Source organism: Podarcis gaigeae (genome assembly GCF_964106915.1).
Source record: "Podarcis gaigeae genome assembly, chromosome: 1".
Classification (NCBI taxonomy): Eukaryota; Metazoa; Chordata; class Lepidosauria; order Squamata; family Lacertidae; genus Podarcis; species Podarcis gaigeae.
In genome coordinates, this window is record NC_139678.1 from 67,917,113 (window position 1) to 67,936,233 (window position 19,121).

Below are 19,121 nucleotides of genomic sequence, written 5' to 3' on the forward strand. Positions count from 1 at the left end.
TTGAAGTGGAAAAAGCAGAGGAAAAAAGCACCAAGAATCTAGATCATAACCTTTTGACAACAGATTAAATAATAGCTCAACCATCCCCACAAAACCCAACTTCAAAATATTGTAAAAGTACGATATATTTGGATTAGCACTAAATCCTTGCTATTTTCAACAAATGGCTGCCTATTTGCTGCAAATTTAGCTTTTCTTTGCTTGCCTTCTGCCTTAAATCTCATAAAATGAGTTAACAAGGCTATTGAGAGACAAATGCCCACATTTCTTTCTCTCCATTAACAGTTCGTATTGTTGCTGATCTCCATTTTTCTTTCTTTTTCTTTTTTGAATTTTTTTTATTTTCAATGCAGAATCCTAACAAAAATTACAAACATTGAATCCAGAATAATACTATACAGACAAAAATCCCGGGAACATATAGGGGAAAAAAAAACAGAAAAGGAAAAGGAAAAAAAAAGCAAAGGAAACAAAACTAAACAAAAACAAAAAAAGCACACATCCACAGAACAAAACCATATCATTACGTACATAAACACAAATTGACACAACAATACAGTAAGAGTAAATTTTTTGAAGTCTTAGAACAAAGGAAGGAAGTCAATTTGTGATCTCCATTTTTCCAAAGAAAATTATTGCTGCCTATCAACTATATGATACCTATTTTATATTGTAAACTGCCCTGTGATTCTCAGATGAAGGGCGGTATAGAAATTTAATTAATACATAAATAATACTTAATATTGCTTTATAACTTAATCATCTTTATAGTTTAAAAGAAGAAAATCACAGGAGCTGATGGGAGTAGCAGCCCAACATCATCTGGAGAGCCCTAGGTTGGTGAAGGTTGTCTTAATTTGGGATTGAGTCTTGACTGATTTCCATGGGGGGGGGGGGTCAATGCACAATCCCACCACAAATTCTACTGTGAAAGTACAAATTCTATTGAGATGAAACATGTCAGAACAAACCTTGCAAGTATTGCGCTCTATTTCACGTTGTCTTTTTTCTTGTTCTTCCAACTCCTTTTCTTTTTCTACAAGTCTTTTAATGTGCTCTGGATATTCAGTCACTTCTAGGAACTCTAACAATGCAAATAGGCAAAAGTTCAAATGAGCTACTCTTTCAGAACGTTCAGTACTTTGCTTATTCTTCATCTAAAATAGAGATCAAACCACCTTACATAACTGCTTCCAGGCAGCCTATCATATAAACAGTACTGACACATATCCCATTAGCCTTAGCAGCAGAGCTGCATCATGCGCCTTCAAGACTATCTCAAGGCCAACAGCAGAAACACCATACCTTTAAATTCACTATGTAATTTTATCTGTTGTACTGTTTTAACATTTTACCACAACATGCCCTGACTTGCATTTTAAAAGTATTTGTGTAAGTGAAGACACTGGTTTTGTGAAGTTTTTGTTTCGTGTTTTTTAAAAAGTATTTAGCTTGACGTGCAACACTTAGGAAACTTAGTAAACAAAAAAAGGAGAGGGTGTGAATTAATTTTTATATTAAAAGAGACAGTTGTCTTTACTCATTTCTGCAGTTGTTGTGATGTATGAAACTATATTTATGAAAACCATCACTTACTTGCATTCCTCGTTGTATCCTTCAGTCTATATATAAGCATGTATGCATTTGTAGAGCTGTTGGGAAGATTTCAGAGTCAGTATCTATTGTGGATGTGGAAAAAACCACACCTGCACACAATATCTAATCTAAATGTTTATAAACATACCAAAGTCTTAATAACACAAACACTTTTTACAATTAGCATAGCAGAGCTCATGACCTAGCAATAAAAAACCCACCTCTTTGATTAGGCTAGAGACTACCTAGGGGTGAAATCAAAGTATTTTGAGGGAGGAGAGAACGAAGATTTGTGTCTCCTCCCTCAAAATACTTTGATTTCACCCCTAGGTAGTCAACAGAACATACTGAGAAACCTTTTATCCATAACTCTGAATATAATTATATTAATTCTGAAAATTGAGTTGTACTATACAGGTTTTATAGTGTATTTAAACTTTCCTAACCTTGCAAAAGCACTGGAATAATACCCTCTGCTTCCAGATGTTCCGCCATAAGTTTTCTTAATGTCTTCATGAGTTATCTAGGGGAAAACATGGCACATAATTTTCCTTGTTAATTACTTCGTCAGCTACAGTAGTATATCTAAACTGCAATATTAATTATGGGCTACACTACAGGGCTGATATAAGCTATTCTCTCCACTTTAGCCCAACCCCCATCTAATGTCTCTAGACAAATGCTACAATGTTGTGGCAAGTCCGCTCAGACCCTATCCTGCAGTATGCGGAATAAACTGCACTACAGGACTATCTTAAGGCAGTTTGCCACAGTCCTTTCCAACCTGCAGTATAGAGAATTAACTGCATTTGCTTTGAAATTTGAATGGTTTTTTGAACTGCAATCTTCATGATCCCCTAACCCAAGCCTGTCAATATGTACCACTAGCTTACAGGTGCTGCCATTATAGTTACATAAGAGCAGGCACTATGTCTCAGAGACTGGAAACTGAATATAAGACAATTAACTTACCTTGCTAACATGTTGATCATTGAAGCTGTACCATTGATCATCAGTGAACGATTTTATGCATGCATAGTAATGGCCTCCAGCTGCACTTCCCGAATGGACCATGACAGAAAACAGTTCATATAATAATGAATTCTGTGAGAAGGTAGAAACAAACATATTGTTCAGAAAAAGGTTGCAATTAATTTTTTTGCAGGATTATATAAAATTAAAATTTAAGATTTGTTCAAGTTTGACGGTATCTTTCTTGAATATAGCAACCATGCATTAAAAGGTTAGTACTAATACTTCAAATTTATTCCGTAGTAGCTACCACACCATTAAGTAACTCCTTTCAATGGACGTTTAACCAACATCTATGAGTATCTAACAGAATACTTCTGGAACAGCACATTTTAAAAAATTGTAGAAATTTTTCAGATTATGACCCTGTCCTCTAACATAGTCATAATACCATCTAAAAACATTTAAACCATTTCTCTTCCTTCACCAATTTATTAGTATAGTAAACAGCATTGGATTGTGGTACTGACGCTGAAGACAGCTTATGAACCATTTCTAGTATTTCACACACATTATTCCAGCCAGTTGTATACCAAGTTTTCTGGACAGCAGCTAGTTTTTATATTGATGTAGGCAATGGCGGAGCTTCATGCTCCGGCACCGGAGGGCAGAGAGCAGGCGGGGTGGGGCTGGTGCGCATCCTGGGGGCATGGCGCCCAGCGTGGGTGGGGGGACCCACTGTGATGACACCCCAACGGGATTGCGCTGCTGGGGGCGGTGCGCTCCTCGCACACTCCTCTTCCTCCGCCAGTGGATGTAGGGAAGCAGCTCCATCTTCATAGCAAACTGGTGACCTTTAGCCAATACTGCTGTTCCTCCTCCTTGCACTCACTATATGAAACAACTAACGGTCACATCTGGGGGAAGGAATTTTCCTAGATTGGGTAATGACTTTGCTATCTCCACATTATGTATATCATGTTTTTATGTAGATATCATGAAGATTAGTGCTGCCTTCTGACCCAAGCACTGCAATTTTGACTTGACCATACATTTTATTCTACAAACATTAGGCAGTCATGAAGCCGTAGTCATGTTTTCCTTCAGCATTTTCAACATCTGACAGGTCAGTTTTACACTGTAAGCTTGCGAAGGGATTTGGCGTCAACAAAAATATTGAGTTTCAATCAAAGGAAGTAATAGTCCCGCTCTGTTCTGCCTTGGTCAGACCACACGAGGAGTACTGTGTACTGGGCACAATTTAAGAAGGATATTGACAAGTTGGAATGTGTGCAGATGAGGGCAACCAAAATAATTAAGGGACTGGAAACCAAGACTTATGAGGAAAAGTTGAGGGAATTGGGTATGTTTAACCCGCTAAAGAGGAGATTGACAGGAGATATGATAGCAATCTTCAAATATCTAAAGGCTGTCACATGGAAGATGAAGCTCCTCTTCCAGAGGCTGGGACCCAAACCAATGGATTCAAGTGACAATAAAGGAGATTCCCACTAAACATCAGAAGAACTTTCCGACAGTAAGAGCTGTTCAGCAGTGGAAGAGACTCTCATTGGAGGTGGTAGCCTCTTCTTTCTTGGAGGTCTTTAACCAGAGGTTGGATGATCTAGTTGAGATTCCTCTACAGTTCTAAATACTGGAATATGTATTATTCATTGATAGCATAACAGAACTCTCTCAATAAGGCATACATTTTAAAAACATGATCAATTATTGGGTGGAGCAAATCACACATAGCCACTTTTACAAGGTACCTTTTCACTGGCAGCTTTTGAAATCCTTTCAGCAGCACTATTGCTTTCCAGACATATTCCTTCATCAACCCCATCATCATTTGAAAAATCATTGCTCATCTGATCACTATGACAACTCCCTTCATTCTCTGCGCCACTGTCAGTGCAGCTTTCTGTTTGAGGAGACTTCTTAAAAATAAGTAACCAGAAGCAGTTTAGAAAATATTAAGGACCTATACATCTGATGAACTTTGTATGTAATGCTCGTGCTGTACTCTTGAATACTACAAAAACATTTGACACATTCCTTAAGATTTCTTATGCTTCAACATAAAGAGTTCCACAGACCCAATCTAGTTCAAAGTACTAGGATTCAAAGTTCAAAGTACAAATGTGGATTCCCAAGGACTCAAAACCCCCCAAATATGCATGAACAGAGGCAGGGGAAATAGGTTTGAGTGCCTATCCTCATTCCTTGGACTACCTGCATACATGTGTACATGTAGGGGCAAGGGAAAATAGGGCATTATAGATGCCCATGGGAACCCTCTGCACATGGTTTCATTGTCTGTTCACTGACCTCTGAACTGTTCAATTGTAACATAAAAGTTTAAAATAAGCTGTGGTCACACCTTAATGAACAAATTTATCATGGCATAAGCTTTCGCAGAACTGTGTCATAATAAATTTGTTAGCTGCTAAGATGTCGCTACACTTCATTGATTTTTCTACCCCCTTGGATAAAGATACTAGACAAGGCAATAATAGCCTTTTGCACAGGAGTCAGCAGAAGGCAGATCAACTCTGAGGACTCTAGTGCTCTCCAGCAGACTGGCAAGGGTTTCTAGTTGTTTTACAAGAGTAACAGTAACAGCTAAAAGGCTGCCCCCCCCAAAAAAAAATCCCTGTTGAAATAAAGAAATCTGGATTTTTGGCATGAAAGAATGATGAGCTCAAGTCTGATACTCAGGCCAGGAATTTTATTCTGTATGTGCTGAGGGTTCCTCTGTTCCTTTATTCAAACTATATTCCTACATCCATGGACCACTATTTTGTGTCTGGATCCTGTTGGTGGACCTCAAGGTAAAGCACAAAGCAGATTTAACTTCAGACAGCTCACCTCACTGGTTACAGCCAGTGGTGTCTCTTTGTAATCTAAGAGCTTCTGAGCCAGCGGAGGTAGCTTCTAGCAGAAGTGGGGGGGGGAAGCATTTTCTGCCATTTCCCCCTCCATCTTGCAGCCCCTCTGAGAATAGTCTCCAGAGGGCTGGGAGAATCTTCCAGAACAAGAAGGTATGGGGGGGGGGCAGGGCAGGGTGGCAAATATCACTCTTCCACCAGTGAATCTCTTTGATGGACCAAACATGCAAGAAGTACCAACTTGGTTCCATAGTCAGGCCTAGATATATATGTTTAATGGGTGTTTTCATCTGGGATTGAAAATTTTAAAAACCAGGTATCACAGCAACAAGCCAGTGTTTAATGTTTAGCAAGAATTTCAAAAAGGGGGAAATGATATGTTTAGGGCTTGACACTGGGAATGGATTTCAAAATGATTTTTGTTTGATACTCAGGCCAACAAAACTACATTTGAGAGATAAAGATAATTCTTAAAACACAACCAGCATGCAGCTTGTTACCTCATCTTCAATGTCGATAAATGAACCCATGTCTAGCTCTTCTGGAAATGTCATACGGTCATTAAGTTTTATCCTGTGCATAGTGGTGTAATCAAAGTCAAATCTCTTTAGCTGCAAGGTCAGCAGATAGGGAAAATGCAAAAATCGCAAGCCCTGAAAAACATAAAGCAAAAAGCAAAAAGATATAAAGGCAATGATAAATATCAAGGATATATATCCAGTTAGTCCTGAGTTCTGTCAAAAGGCATTTATTACCTTCCTTGCATCGCATTTCTTCTTGCACCGTTCACAGAAGTACTGATTGGGGCCATCAAGGATCTCAGGCTGAATGAAAGCATGTAAAGCTTCCTCCTAATCAAGTGGGGAGGAAAAGATAAGCAGCTGCTGAGACAGATAATGTGGAACTGTGCAACAAGCAAAAGTTCATTTAACAGGTGATTTAATATTTTAAAATAATCTCCATAAACAAATTTAAAAAGCAGCTACTGGGTTAGGGAGGAAAAAACTCAAGGGTAAACAACTTTTGCATTCTACCTTAGGTAAGCAGTCAAATCATGATCAATAACACATCACATTTTATTAACAAATTGATGGTTCCATCAGAATTAAGTTTTGTGAACAATCCAATTCTGTTATCTTGCACATCACATTAAGCCACAGTGGCACAGTCAGCAGTTTCATGGCCTTACCCCCCTGGTTTAAAGATGGCCTTGATCTTTCAGGAGCAAGTGCAAAATTAAGCAGAGGACATATTTTAATTTAATTCTGTTCTGTCATTTCTTAAAGGTATTGTCATATTAATCTGAAATCTTAAGATTTCAGCTCTGCACATAGCTAGGTGTATATTAAGTCCCATTAAACAGAATATGTATATTTCAGTGTATCAACTGTCAACAGCCTAACTTTATATCATTGTATGGCTATATGAGAGAGGTGGCTTATGCTTGCAATTTTCCCAACACAGATTAAAAAGCTCCCTATATGGAAAAATGTGTGTGAACTGTCAGGTATGAAAGCAGAATAAGAAATTCATTTTTCTGGTAAGCCTAAAGCCACAGAGGCAGCTACCAAATGGAGTAGAATTTACTGAATTAATCTGTAGAACAGTGCTTTTTTTTAGGGGGTACTGAAGGGTACGCAGTACGAGCACCTCTTTTTTGTTGTTAAAAGTGTGGTACTTATTGTAACAACTTCATGGTGAGTACCTGCACCTCTTTTTCTAGAAAAAAAGCACTGCCATATACCATATCAAAAGAGAATATAACCTACATTTAAATTCTGCATAAAAGCAAAATATATCGAAATCCCAAATAGTACAGAATGTTTAAATTGTTACTAAAACAAAAAATTGAAAATAGGGGGAGATAGATTTCGCAGTTCTAAGGACATAAAATCATTCTATCAGTTGTCTGAAATGGATTCCAAATCCCTTTCTCTGAGGCTGGAGGCTTTTGTCACAAAGGAGACTACTTTTCATGTCACATAGATTAGTCCCTTGTAGTAAACTTTTTTATTATTATTCTCTAATATTTCATGTTCCTTGGTAAAGGTTCTAATATCGGAATAAAGCTGATATTCAAGAATATAGTGAAGTAAATCCTCTGGCGCTGCTGCCCCAAGATGCATAATCAATTTTGGGCCAGTGTGCTGAAAAAAACTCTCCAGTTGAACAATTTATTCCATCTGCTCAAATGGAGTCAGGTACAACTATCTCGTTTCAAAAAAACTTCAGATTTATTACAGGTTTCCCATTCTGCATGAACCACTGTTTTGGCAACATTTTGTCCCTGATAGTTTTGCAGTGTATCGACTATGGGTGTGATTAGATCATTCAATAAATCCTTATAAAAAGGTGCCACTGTTAATGGTAAATAAATGCAACAAGTCATTGCTCAGCTTGGCTCGTTCCAGCTAGTTGGTACCCTATAACTGTGACTCATTAAGAAACAGAGTGTGGACTTTTCTGAGGATATGGAATGCTTAGATGTAGGCAACAGTGAAGCATGCCTCAGTACTTGACTCTTGGGTCTTGGTACCTGAAGAAATGCCTACTCCCACATACCATTGTATTTCATATGCTTTGTAGTTTTTTAATTGTTGTAAGTCACCCCAAGTAATAAAAATGTATAAATTTGACTATACATTAATGACCTCCTCCAAGGGCCTCTCCACAGTTTCAGGTAAGGCAAGTGGCAGCAAGGGACAGGGCATTTCCAGTTGCAGTGTCCTGTCCCTGGAGGTCCAGGAAAACTCCCTGGTGCCAAAAAGATGGCACTGCATTTTTTGCCAGTAGTCAAAGGCCTTTTTATTCTCCTGTGCTTTTAGTATGTTTTTACAAGGATTTTATTCTTTCCGTGGTTTGATTATATCTTTGTATTAGTAGGTTTATCACTATACACACACCACTCAGAAAATGACAGCTGAAGGGTGGTACAGAAATCCCTTAATAAAATAAGGTAATGTTTCTGGTTTGAGACATGTGTGACTACCTCACAAATGGTGCATGCACAATAGGTATGTTTTGAACATATCAACTGGAAGTCCTTAGCATAAGAAATTAAGAGAGATTCTTATTTTTTCTCAGTGCATTATTCCCCATTTCTCTCTTCTTCCCAATACTATGAATAATATTTTTTTGGGGGGAGGGGGCGAATTATGAGTTGTATGAAACAACTTGTCAAAAATGCTGAGCATATGACCTGTTAGTTTCTATTTATGCCAGGTGAGTCTTTTATTCAAAAGTAACTAAAAATATTGAGACAGAGCTTGAAAGCTGACAGAAGACTGGGCTCATGAATTCTAGAAGCACCTTCACTGATGAAGGTAAAATCAGAAACACCATTTGTTATGTTGTAAAATGAGTAATTTAAAGGCAGATAAGGACATTCTAAAAAGTTCTGAAAGTCACTTTCTCTCATGATCAACAGCTGTCCCCTGATTTCTAAATAAATAATAGGGGGCTTAATGGGAGAGAAAACTCACCAATTGCAAAATGGCTGGTACACAGCTTATAAGATTACTATCTAAAGCATGTTGTTTGATGGATCCCACTTTGGGAGGAGATCAAGGATATGGGAAGGTCTTCAAAAAGCCTCCAATTCATCCCTTCTCCCTCCATTTCTGAGAGCTCAGAGAAGCACTAAGAACAAACAGAACAAAGGTTTTACAGCCCCAGCTTTTCCACATGAACAAAAATTCTGTCATTGTTGATAGAGAAGAACTCTTTACAAAGGGACTGTTCTTCAAACCATAATGGGGAAGGTAGGGGGAACTACTCTACTTCGCTCCTCTGCACCTTGGGTTTTGTTTGTTTGTTTGTTTGTTTTAAAAATTGTACCTAAATATTGCAGAGTACAAGGAAGTATTTTTTTAATCAGTTATAAGCGACAATCTTTGCATCAGAAGGCAATTACTATGAAGTGGATTACAGATTTTGCAGTTTTGACTCTATAAAATATAAATCAATCTGAAGCAAGCATGCATATCACCTGTACAAAATATAGATTTTTAGATTACAACTATGACCTGATAATAAGGCCATTCAGGGAACAATTGCTGACTAGAATGCTTAAGTAATCTGCACCAAAACAGCTGAGGTATTTTTTTCCAGCAACATCTTATTATGTGGGAAGCAATTAGTCAGATATAGAAATATGCAGTACAACAGAATGTGTTACATCTTTTTCATTTAAAAAAATGGCATGTGAATGATTGACAAAGTGGTTATGTAAAATTTATGTAGACTGTGTGATGTGCAAGTCAACAAGGAACCATACTATTATATAGATCCATATCTATAGATATAGATATAGATATATATACAGATATAAACAAAAACAAGTGATGCTCCTATGGATCTTCAAAACTTGAATGAAAAAAACTCATGAATGGTAATGCATTATTTAATGACTTTAGTGCTTACCAAAGAGGAAGTGATGCTCAAAGTAATTTTAATGGGATTTTTACAGATCAGTTTTTAAAAAATATGTGTTATATTTGACTGCTGTGTCTTTTACTTCTTTTTACAATTTTCTATAATTTGTATAATTACAGGAGGTTGGATTTGATGATCCTCAGGGTCCCTTTCCAATTTTACAGTTCTACGATTCTATGATGCTTCTGCCTTATATGAATGAAATTGAAAAGTATTTTATAAATACTCTTTCTACCAAAATGTCTCTATTAACTAGCATAAGTTGGTTTTCAATGTGGTTCTGACTCAAGGAAAGTCAAGAAGAAATTCTAGAAAAGTCAAACCATTTAAAATTTATTCTAGTAGTTAGATCCCATGTTATGGTTGGCCTCCAAAGGCTCCTTTCAAAGCAAGTTAGCTTTGGGGCCAAGAAAATGTTGATCAATAACATCATACACTGAATAATTCACAGCAAAGTGTGTCTGTGACTGCATCCTTCCCTTCCCAGTGTTCCCCTAAATCTGCTTCAGAGTCTTGGTGGTGGTGGTGGGGCTTTCAGAGCAGACCTTGAATTGCATGGGTAGAAGAGAGAGGTGATGTCCCATTGCAGAACCTAATGTGACACTAGATCACCCAAAGTACTTCATTTCTCATATCACTATTAAGGACAAGGAGATAGATTAATATTCACAGGCAAAGCCAGAAGCTGTCTAGTCAAGGCTATTACTGTTGAATTAAATAGGATTTACTTCTAGGTTAGTGGGATAATATAATGTCCTAGATGTTTGATCTGGAGTTTGCTCCCACTGGTGACAGAACTCAAAGTTTTATTCAATATGCTACTGATGGCAGAAAAAAGGGGGAAGAGAAATGTTACAAATTTCCCCTTCCTCCTGCAGTCACCTTTCATGCTAACTGAGGGTCCCCAACCCTGTTATTCAGGGCAAAACAACAAAAACCACCTACTCACCCATTTTGCCTGTGGAATTCCTTAGTTGGATAAGAAGCCTTCCAAGAATAGAGGGAACTTTTCTGTTCATGGGAGGCAACATCCAACCCTATGTTCACTACACTTCAGCTGCACTGAAATAAAAGGGATCACATACAACTAATAGGTTGCAGCTCAATATCCACTTACTGGAGAATAATGCCTGGGAAGTGGGCTTGCTTATGAGTGGAAATGTCTAGGATTGCACTATTTTTTCCTGCATCCACTGACTTTCCACTTTCATGGAAGTTTCATTACTGCCAATATCTGCTTGTGTAAGATTACCAATACTTCTTTAAGTTTACCACTTTGAACTGTTGTGTTTCCTAACAATTTTGTTTTCTTGCAAACACATAGGCAAAACAGCCTAACTTTTCTATAGAAATGCTTCCAGGTGCTTGTAACAAAATTCTGATTACTATTAATTTGCCATGTGAAGCATTAGAACACATCAGCCTTCCTATAGTTACTGCCCTTAAAAACTCATACACCCCGCCCCAAACAGTAAGACAATTCACGTGTAAGGAATGACATCCAACTGTAGGATGGAGTAGGAGCAACAGACAGCCAATCCAGCCACCGAGTTAAATTCAAAGGATTATTTAAATTTAAAGGATGGTGGTTTCCTATTGTAAAATTTAAGTTGCTAACAAAATTAGTTCTCTTTCAAAGATTACATATATCAATCTATCTGAAAAGTAGGGTAGATTCAGAAGTAGGGTGGAATGCATACTAGAGGCTAGAGGCTAGTATGAAGTGCTGTGCCCAAAATATGGCATCTTAGTTTAGCTCTGGCTTGGTGGTGCAGCCTACCAACTACAAATAGTGGTCCACTAGGAACTGTTTTTGCTGGGCACTTGGCACCCCCCCCCCCCGGTGATTTTCAATTGTCTGGAAAGTCACAAAGTATGACTGGTGAGCTTGTATCACCTTGCTGGTCTACAGTTTATGTAGAGCTGGCACAATGACATTTCTACTGAAGCAGCTTATAAGTAGTCTCATTTGCATCTTTCTTCCATGGTACCCAAAGTGGTGTGTGTAAGGTTTCTACTCAGTCTCCCATCTGACCAGACACAAACCTGCTCAGCTTCAGCATGGTTGATGAAGGATGTGCCTTCATGACAATGGCCTATTTTAATCTTAAACCACCACATCAGCTTGGGAAATATGCTTTTGAAGAAGTCCTTTGGAAAGCTTGATTTGGACAAGGTCAAAATAGAACCTAGACTGTTCAGTAATGCCTACACAATGCCACTACCATGAAGCTAAGGACGATAATTCTTTAGTATTTTTCATCCTAAACCCTTTTCTGATGTGTGAAGCTGTAAGCTGCACTTAATCTTAAAACTAGATGGGATTGCAATATACTGAAAGTCTGTACAATATTAATGAAAATGCAAGAGTTCCATAACACAATTCTTAAATATGTTCTCCTCTATAAACAAACAGCACAAACTTCCCCTTTTAGCATTTTCTTCAGATTTGTATTTGGAACCTGCAAATCATTAGCTTAACCAACAGCAAATTACTGATGGTTTCAAAAGGTTTGAGCAATTAATTTTTTTTAACTGCTCTTCTACATGGCCTTATATGGAATACAACAAAGCTCTTGTTGTTTCTTCAAACACTGAAGCTTTACTATAATGCAAAAGAAAACAAAATGGGAGATCAGAATAGTAAACTAAACTATTTCTTCAAGTTACAAACAGACATGGCAATTAAAGGTTAAAGCCCCAATAGCTGCCAGTTAAGAAATTTAATCTCTATTTTGATTTGCAGAATCAGGAATAAACAGTTGGATATATCTTAATCTTGTAATTTCTCTCAAAAATCCCATTTACCATAATGTTATTAGAAATTTCAAGTATAAATCCTTTGTAGTGTAAAATGGCAACCACTGACAAGACAGACCTTTTCTTTTTGCCAGGAATTGACATGTTTTCTGCTACTTTTATTAAAAAAATGAGAGATCACTTACCTCTTTGGCTAGAGTTCTTTGAAGGTAGTATCCTCCTTAGATTCCCTATTTTGGGTAGTGCCGCCTGTGGCAAGTCCCTCAGGAACTGACTAGCAAGATCTAAGAGTTTTACATTCCCTTCCACAAGCCCTATTAGCGCATGTGTTGATCCCATTATGTGATTGATATGACCTTTGAGCCCACTGCTTACTTATCTGTGGATCAATGGAGGATACTACCTTCAGAGAATTCCATTTAGAAACATGCGATTTTTTCCTTTCTCCAAAAGCAAGTATCCTCCATAGTTCCCAACTGCTAAAGACTAGACAGCTAAAATATTTTCTACCACCAAAATAACCAACTTTGCAATACAATTCAGGAAAAAATATAAGAGAGCTTGACTAAGTGGAGCATCAACAGAGTTTCCAACACAATAGCTTTAGAAGAACCTCAACATATGATAAACTTGATTCTCATGTGCAGATATTCATGAAAGAAACAGATGTTGTTTCAACCAGACAGAATAAGAGTTGGTATCTATGCAACTTTCCAGTAGTTAATATTCATGCAAAATGCACATCCTGTGATAGTTAATTGACTTAATTTTTTATCTCCCACCTCAGAGAAAGCATTTAAGACAGTAGATCTTATTACATTTTTAAAAATACACTAGAGACAAGGGGAATAGGTGCCTGTTAATTAAAAAGATGACTTAATGGTGAGCTTAATACCAATCAAAATAGGGAGGCATTCAGAATAGTTCTATTTACTAGATAATGTCACATTTATAAGCCCTTAAGTTACCCAACACTCTGCAGTAAAACTGCTGGTGGGTGTGGAGCAATTCTGTTCCTGGCCCCTATGTATGTTGGCAACTCACACATAATCATGCTCCGCCCCACCCTGCCCCCATGCCCTCTTCCAGGTCCAAAAGGACCCACACATTGGCAATCACACATCAATTGGACACACTTAAAATGGCTGCTGCCTGTATATACTAAATAGCATGATAAATTTAACAATACATGAAAATGGCTAAAACTAAACAAACAATTTTCAGCTGTTTGGTTCAGTTGTTCTGGGGTGGGCAGAAAGCATTTATGGTTCACTGGCCAGAGTGTTAAGAAAGAGGAAGAAGTTTTCCTTCTTGTTTCATCTCCAAGAATAGTGTTCCATCAGAGCAAGAAGGCAAAGCTTTCACAAATGTGCTCCCACCAAGGAGTGGGAGAGGAGCAGCTTCTCCTACACTAGCGCTATGCTAGGGAGCAAAAGCGCTGCCAAGTAAGCAGGCACTGCTTGTTTGCTCCTCCTACTGCTAAGTGTGTGTGTGCAAACACTTTCATGTGGCCTTCAGAGTAGGGGATGGCAAACCCTTAATGTGGTCTTTGAACTGGAAAAGCTTAGTCAAATCAGTTGATTTTTATTATGTCCAGCATATTATTATACTTCTGTTCAAAACAAATGTATATGCAAATGTATATGCAAAATCTATTCATTTATATTATCAAATGTGATGGGGTCACCTGAATCACCTACCACACCATAAGGAAGGATTTTGTAGAATAAATACCTGAAGATATCCTACCTACTTGGCCTATTTTCTCATGACTCCTCTTATTGCTGTTCATGTTCTCTGCTTTGGATTATCCCCTTACAACATGCAAACACACCCACACACAGCACACATGGAAATCTAAATTAGAATTCCATACACATTCCCTTTGCATATATGATACCTCTCACTAGTTTAAGGAGAACTACACGAAAAATATGGCTCACACCATCTCTTATTCCTCATTTCAAAAAGTTTTACTTTCTGCAGTAAAACGAGAAACTCCTGTTACCACCACAAGCAGTTGCTCTATTTTTATTACAACTGTCAACAACATTAACACTTTTTAGATATTAATAAAACAAACACCTATCAACATACCAAAACAAAACTAACACTAAATCCCAAAAGCATTACAAAAAAGAGCACAATAATATTACGGTAACCATTAAATCACTTAGCTGAACTTCCCTTTTAAACATGCACCAGTAGGACTCATTGAAGGGTCAAAAAAACTTCTAGAACTTGCTAGCTGGTTTACTGCACAAAGACGGACAACCCAAGATGGAGTATCTAGGATGATACTTACCTTTCAAGAAAGTGATACCACTGTTGCATTATGTATGTAATGTGTGCATAGATGCATTAGCATTCAGGTGAGCAGTACACACCACGCTTGCAAAAGCCTGGTTGGAGCCATAGGGCCGAATGACCAACGGAATATCCAGGTATGTGTCAATCCTCCAACTCTCATAGCCGCATTCCAGACATCTTACATAGTCCTTCAGCTTGCCTTGATAGAGCTGATTTATGAGATCAGCCTGCAATTGAGAAAGAATTTAAATATTTCAGCAAAGCCAAAGGGAGACAAACAAGATATTATCTTGCTTTATACAATATCCATTCCTGTGGCATTTAAAGGTATTCATATTGAAATGCACAAGTAACACTTTACAGGGATAAGACAAGTTCACAGTGTGTGAAATCTGCCAATACCTTTTCTATCTGTCAAGTAAGAGTGTTATTTTACTAAAAAGCAGAGCATACTCTCATTTCCATCTAATTTTATTACAATACACTGGTTATTAATCAAAACAGAAAATAAACCTACTCACAAAGCTCAGGGCAGGTAAAATGTTTCTTTCTCCAATTAGTCTTAATAGCATCTGATTTGGCTCAGAATTATTTCTTCTCTAGCTAAATCTAAGAGCATGACTTTCACCATACCATCTCAATGTCTTTGCCGAAGTTAGCATTTGAAATGTGGTCCAACGCAACATTATCTTCTTAATCCATTCTAGCTAATATTTCTAGTTCAAGTAGCATGATATTACTCTTTATTCCATTTTTTTTAAAGAAGAGCCAAAACTGTTACCTGTTCTGTTTGTTTCCATTTTTGTTCCAAAGCATCAAACATGACTCTACAGAGTTCCTGGACATCATGCTGCTGCCAGGCTGTTGGAAAATAAAAGTGACCTTATTGTGTCGGCTTAGGCAGACATCTACCTACAGAATGTTGTTAACCTGGTTTACATGCACACACACGCACACCCTACAATTAATTTGGGCAGAACCTTTTATCAAGACAGACCTAGATGGGTGGATTCCCTTCACAGTAAACTTATTCTGTTTAGGATTCTGCTAGCTTTGGGGTCAAAGGGTACTAGCAGACAAAGTCATACTCAGAGCAGACTCACTGAAAGCAGCCAACTTATTAGCTACAATCATGACTAACGTTAAGTGCACTGATTTTGTTGGGTCTACTTGGAGTACAGCTTAGCAGGATATTATCACTCAATTTCTCCCATGTGCAACACTTGGCTAAAAACTAACCATTCTTTCCAAGCATGTTCATATTTTCAAAAAAACCACTGGACATTTACAACAGGAGTTTAGGGGTCCCTAAAACCTCTGGAGCAGACTTGAGATGCATGAGGGGCTGCACAAGAAAAGAAGGGCAGTTCTGCGGCACAAATGTCTCTTGCGCAAGTACAACAGCAATGTTTGATACAGACCTAACACTGCAGAACATACACTTTGGACTTTAACAATACTAAAAAGAGCTGTAAGTTCTGCTTCTAACACACCTTTTATTTTAGCCTCAATAATTTATTTTAGTTCATAGTTCAAAAATAGAGTTTCTAGGAGATAAAAAGCAATGAGGCACTGAACACATAAAGTTTACTTCTGTGAATTCATTGTAACAATTCAAAACTGCAAATAGGAATTCATGTTTGAATGGAACAAAAAATAAAAAAGAGATACAGTAGTCACCAATACCCCCTCTGCCTACTAGATAATGCAGATACTGCGTAAAATGAAACATTGTCCAGCCACCATCAGAATGGATACTGTCGGCAGAATGAATTCCTACCCCCCGCCCTGCCCCTGCAGCTCCTCTGCACCCATCAAAGCATATCTGGGGGGAATATGTCGGCTGCAGGGGGGGGGGACGTGGAAGGGAAGTCCACTCATACAATATTAGACTTCACCTACTGAAAACAAGGTTTAAATTTATCCAAGAATCATTTAGCTTGACTTTCTTCTGCTATCCCTGGAAGCATCTAGGTGATTACCATGGTCCCAAGATTCGGTCACCAAGATTCTGGACTAGATAATCCAGCATGTGTTCTTAAACAATGTTTGTAAAAACAGTACAAAAGCTTGCAATGCCTATATCTTTTAGAGCATTCTCCATTCCTGAGAAAGTTGAATCACTTTTTAAAAAAATAATCCCGCACCTCAGAAGATTAATGTACTCTCTGGGATTCTTTCTATGGAACAAATCCACATTCAACACAGAATGTCAGTTTATATCTAGCCTAACAATTACACTAAATTTAACCAAGCAATTTGTCTTAATTACCCTCACTACTATCCCATCCAAAGCTTCGTGTAACATCTGTTGTTTCAATTGCTCTCTTTTTGCTGGTCTGTAATAAAACAAATAGCCTTTGAAGCTGGTAAGGGATGCTGGTCACTGGATCTTCTTCAGATTCTTCAAATTCCCATCTATTAACAAAAAAGAGGGGTCTTAGTAGGATCAGGCAATTAAGTTACAACACATTTAAAAGAGATGCCTTCTTAATGTACATTTTTAGATAGAGATCTTCCTTGGATGACAAGCTGATGTAAAATTGCTGTTCAAGGTGCAAATATGGAAAACCTGAAATCCTAATTCATATGCTTAGCATAGTCTAATATAGAACATAAAAACAACTTTTAAGAAAACATGCACAACAATTCTTCAGCATTTAATGTTTTCATCAGACCACTTTCTATAAAGAAGCATTATGAAACATTACACACTTTTTTTATAAAACAGTTGTTTTCCAAAAACAGTGGTACCTCCGTTTTCTAATATAATCCATTCCGGAAGACCGTTTAAATTCAGAAACGTTTGAAAACCGAAAACTCAATACGGAAAACTCAATATGGAAGCCACATGGCATGTTTAACTTCCAAGGCGTGTTTGAAAACCGAAGCATTTACTTCTGGGTTTACAGCATTTGAAAACTGAAATGTTCATCAAAGAAGAGATTTGAAAACCAAGGTACCACTGTATATCCATTTGAAAATGAAATTAATAAAATCACAAAATGTGAACTCTCATGAATTCTTGCAAATATTGTTACAGGATTAAACACTGCTTAGAACAAGATTGGGAAAAGGGAGTCCCATCAGTGAGTGGAATCCTGACCTCTGCAGTCATAGAACCTTAGGCCATTTTGAGAGGTAAGCAAAGCCTCCCACCTGTCAATCACCTGACATCAAGGGCAAGGCTTAAGTCAGCCTACAGAGGAAGATCCTTTGCATTGCCAGCTTCAATCAAAGCCAGAATGCAAGGAGTTATTTATGCTTATCGCCAAATGTGGGGAAGTTGGCTGTGATTTGGGGGTGAATGGCCTAGCAGGCCAAATTGGGACGTGCCAAGTTTATTTAATGTTGCAGGTCAGAGGCTCCCTACCCCTGGCCTAGAATACAGAGACACACTGAACCATACAGTGGGTAAAGGTTTATACATTGCTCCTTAACTACTCTATTCCGAACTTAAAAATAGAAAGCATAATGCTGGTGGTCAACAAAAGAGGTTTAAAGACTGTCTCAAGGCAAATCTTAAAAAATGTAATATAAACACTGACAACTGGGGAACACTGGCCTGTGAGTGCTCCAGTTGGAGAACAGCCTTTACCAAAGGTATCATGGACTTTGACAAACTCGAACTCAGGACGCAAGGGAGAGACATGCTAAGAGGAAGGCATGCTTGGCAAAACCACACCGTGATCAACTCCTACCCAGAAACCAATGTCCCCACTGTGGAAAGACGTGTGGATCCAGAACTGGCCTCCACAGTCACTTACGGAATCATTGTTAAATCCATGTTTATGGAAGACAATCTTACTTGGCTACGAGTGATTGCCAAACAAGAAGAAGACAATTTTTTATCTACACTATGAAACATGGTATTAGCTACAAATCACTTTTTTTACTACTAGTACTATGAACAAGCTCTCAAGTGCTTGAGCACAGAAAAAGGAGCATTCTGCATCCTGTGCGCCTCCCTGCTTAAACAAAAATCTCATGACATCTCTTGGAACATCAAATTTGATTTTATCCAAGGTTTATTACCAGAGAATAATGCTCCTTCTAAGATTCTATTGTTATTTCTGATAACTCCAACTTTTAAAACTGCAGGCCTATTCCGAAAGTATGTTCCAATACTAATGGCCAGTTGTCTAAAAAAAGTTCTTG

General features: G+C 37.9%; 1 protein-coding gene across 4 annotated transcripts in view; it reads right to left on the reverse strand.

Moving 5' to 3' along the window:
- USP47 (ubiquitin specific peptidase 47) overlaps nucleotides 1–19,121 on the reverse strand; it is a 46,496-nt gene that overhangs the window by 12,215 nt on the left and 15,160 nt on the right. For 2 of the 4 annotated variants that reach the window (XM_083724492.1, XM_083724494.1), the window contains 10 exons: nucleotides 17,236–17,381; nucleotides 15,745–15,824; nucleotides 15,041–15,190; nucleotides 6,215–6,310; nucleotides 5,960–6,112; nucleotides 4,341–4,508; nucleotides 2,569–2,700; nucleotides 2,043–2,119; nucleotides 1,597–1,652; nucleotides 972–1,084 (listed from right to left, as the gene is read on the reverse strand). In XM_083724492.1, coding sequence (XP_083580618.1) covers nucleotides 972–1,084; nucleotides 1,597–1,652; nucleotides 2,043–2,119; nucleotides 2,569–2,700; nucleotides 4,341–4,508; nucleotides 5,960–6,112; nucleotides 6,215–6,310; nucleotides 15,041–15,190; nucleotides 15,745–15,824; nucleotides 17,236–17,381 — 1,171 coding nt within the window. The remainder of the gene's footprint in view (nucleotides 1–971; nucleotides 1,085–1,596; nucleotides 1,653–2,042; nucleotides 2,120–2,568; nucleotides 2,701–4,340; nucleotides 4,509–5,959; nucleotides 6,113–6,214; nucleotides 6,311–15,040; nucleotides 15,191–15,744; nucleotides 15,825–17,235; nucleotides 17,382–19,121) is intronic. The other 2 variants (XM_083724493.1, XM_083724495.1) reach the window with 1 other exon arrangement.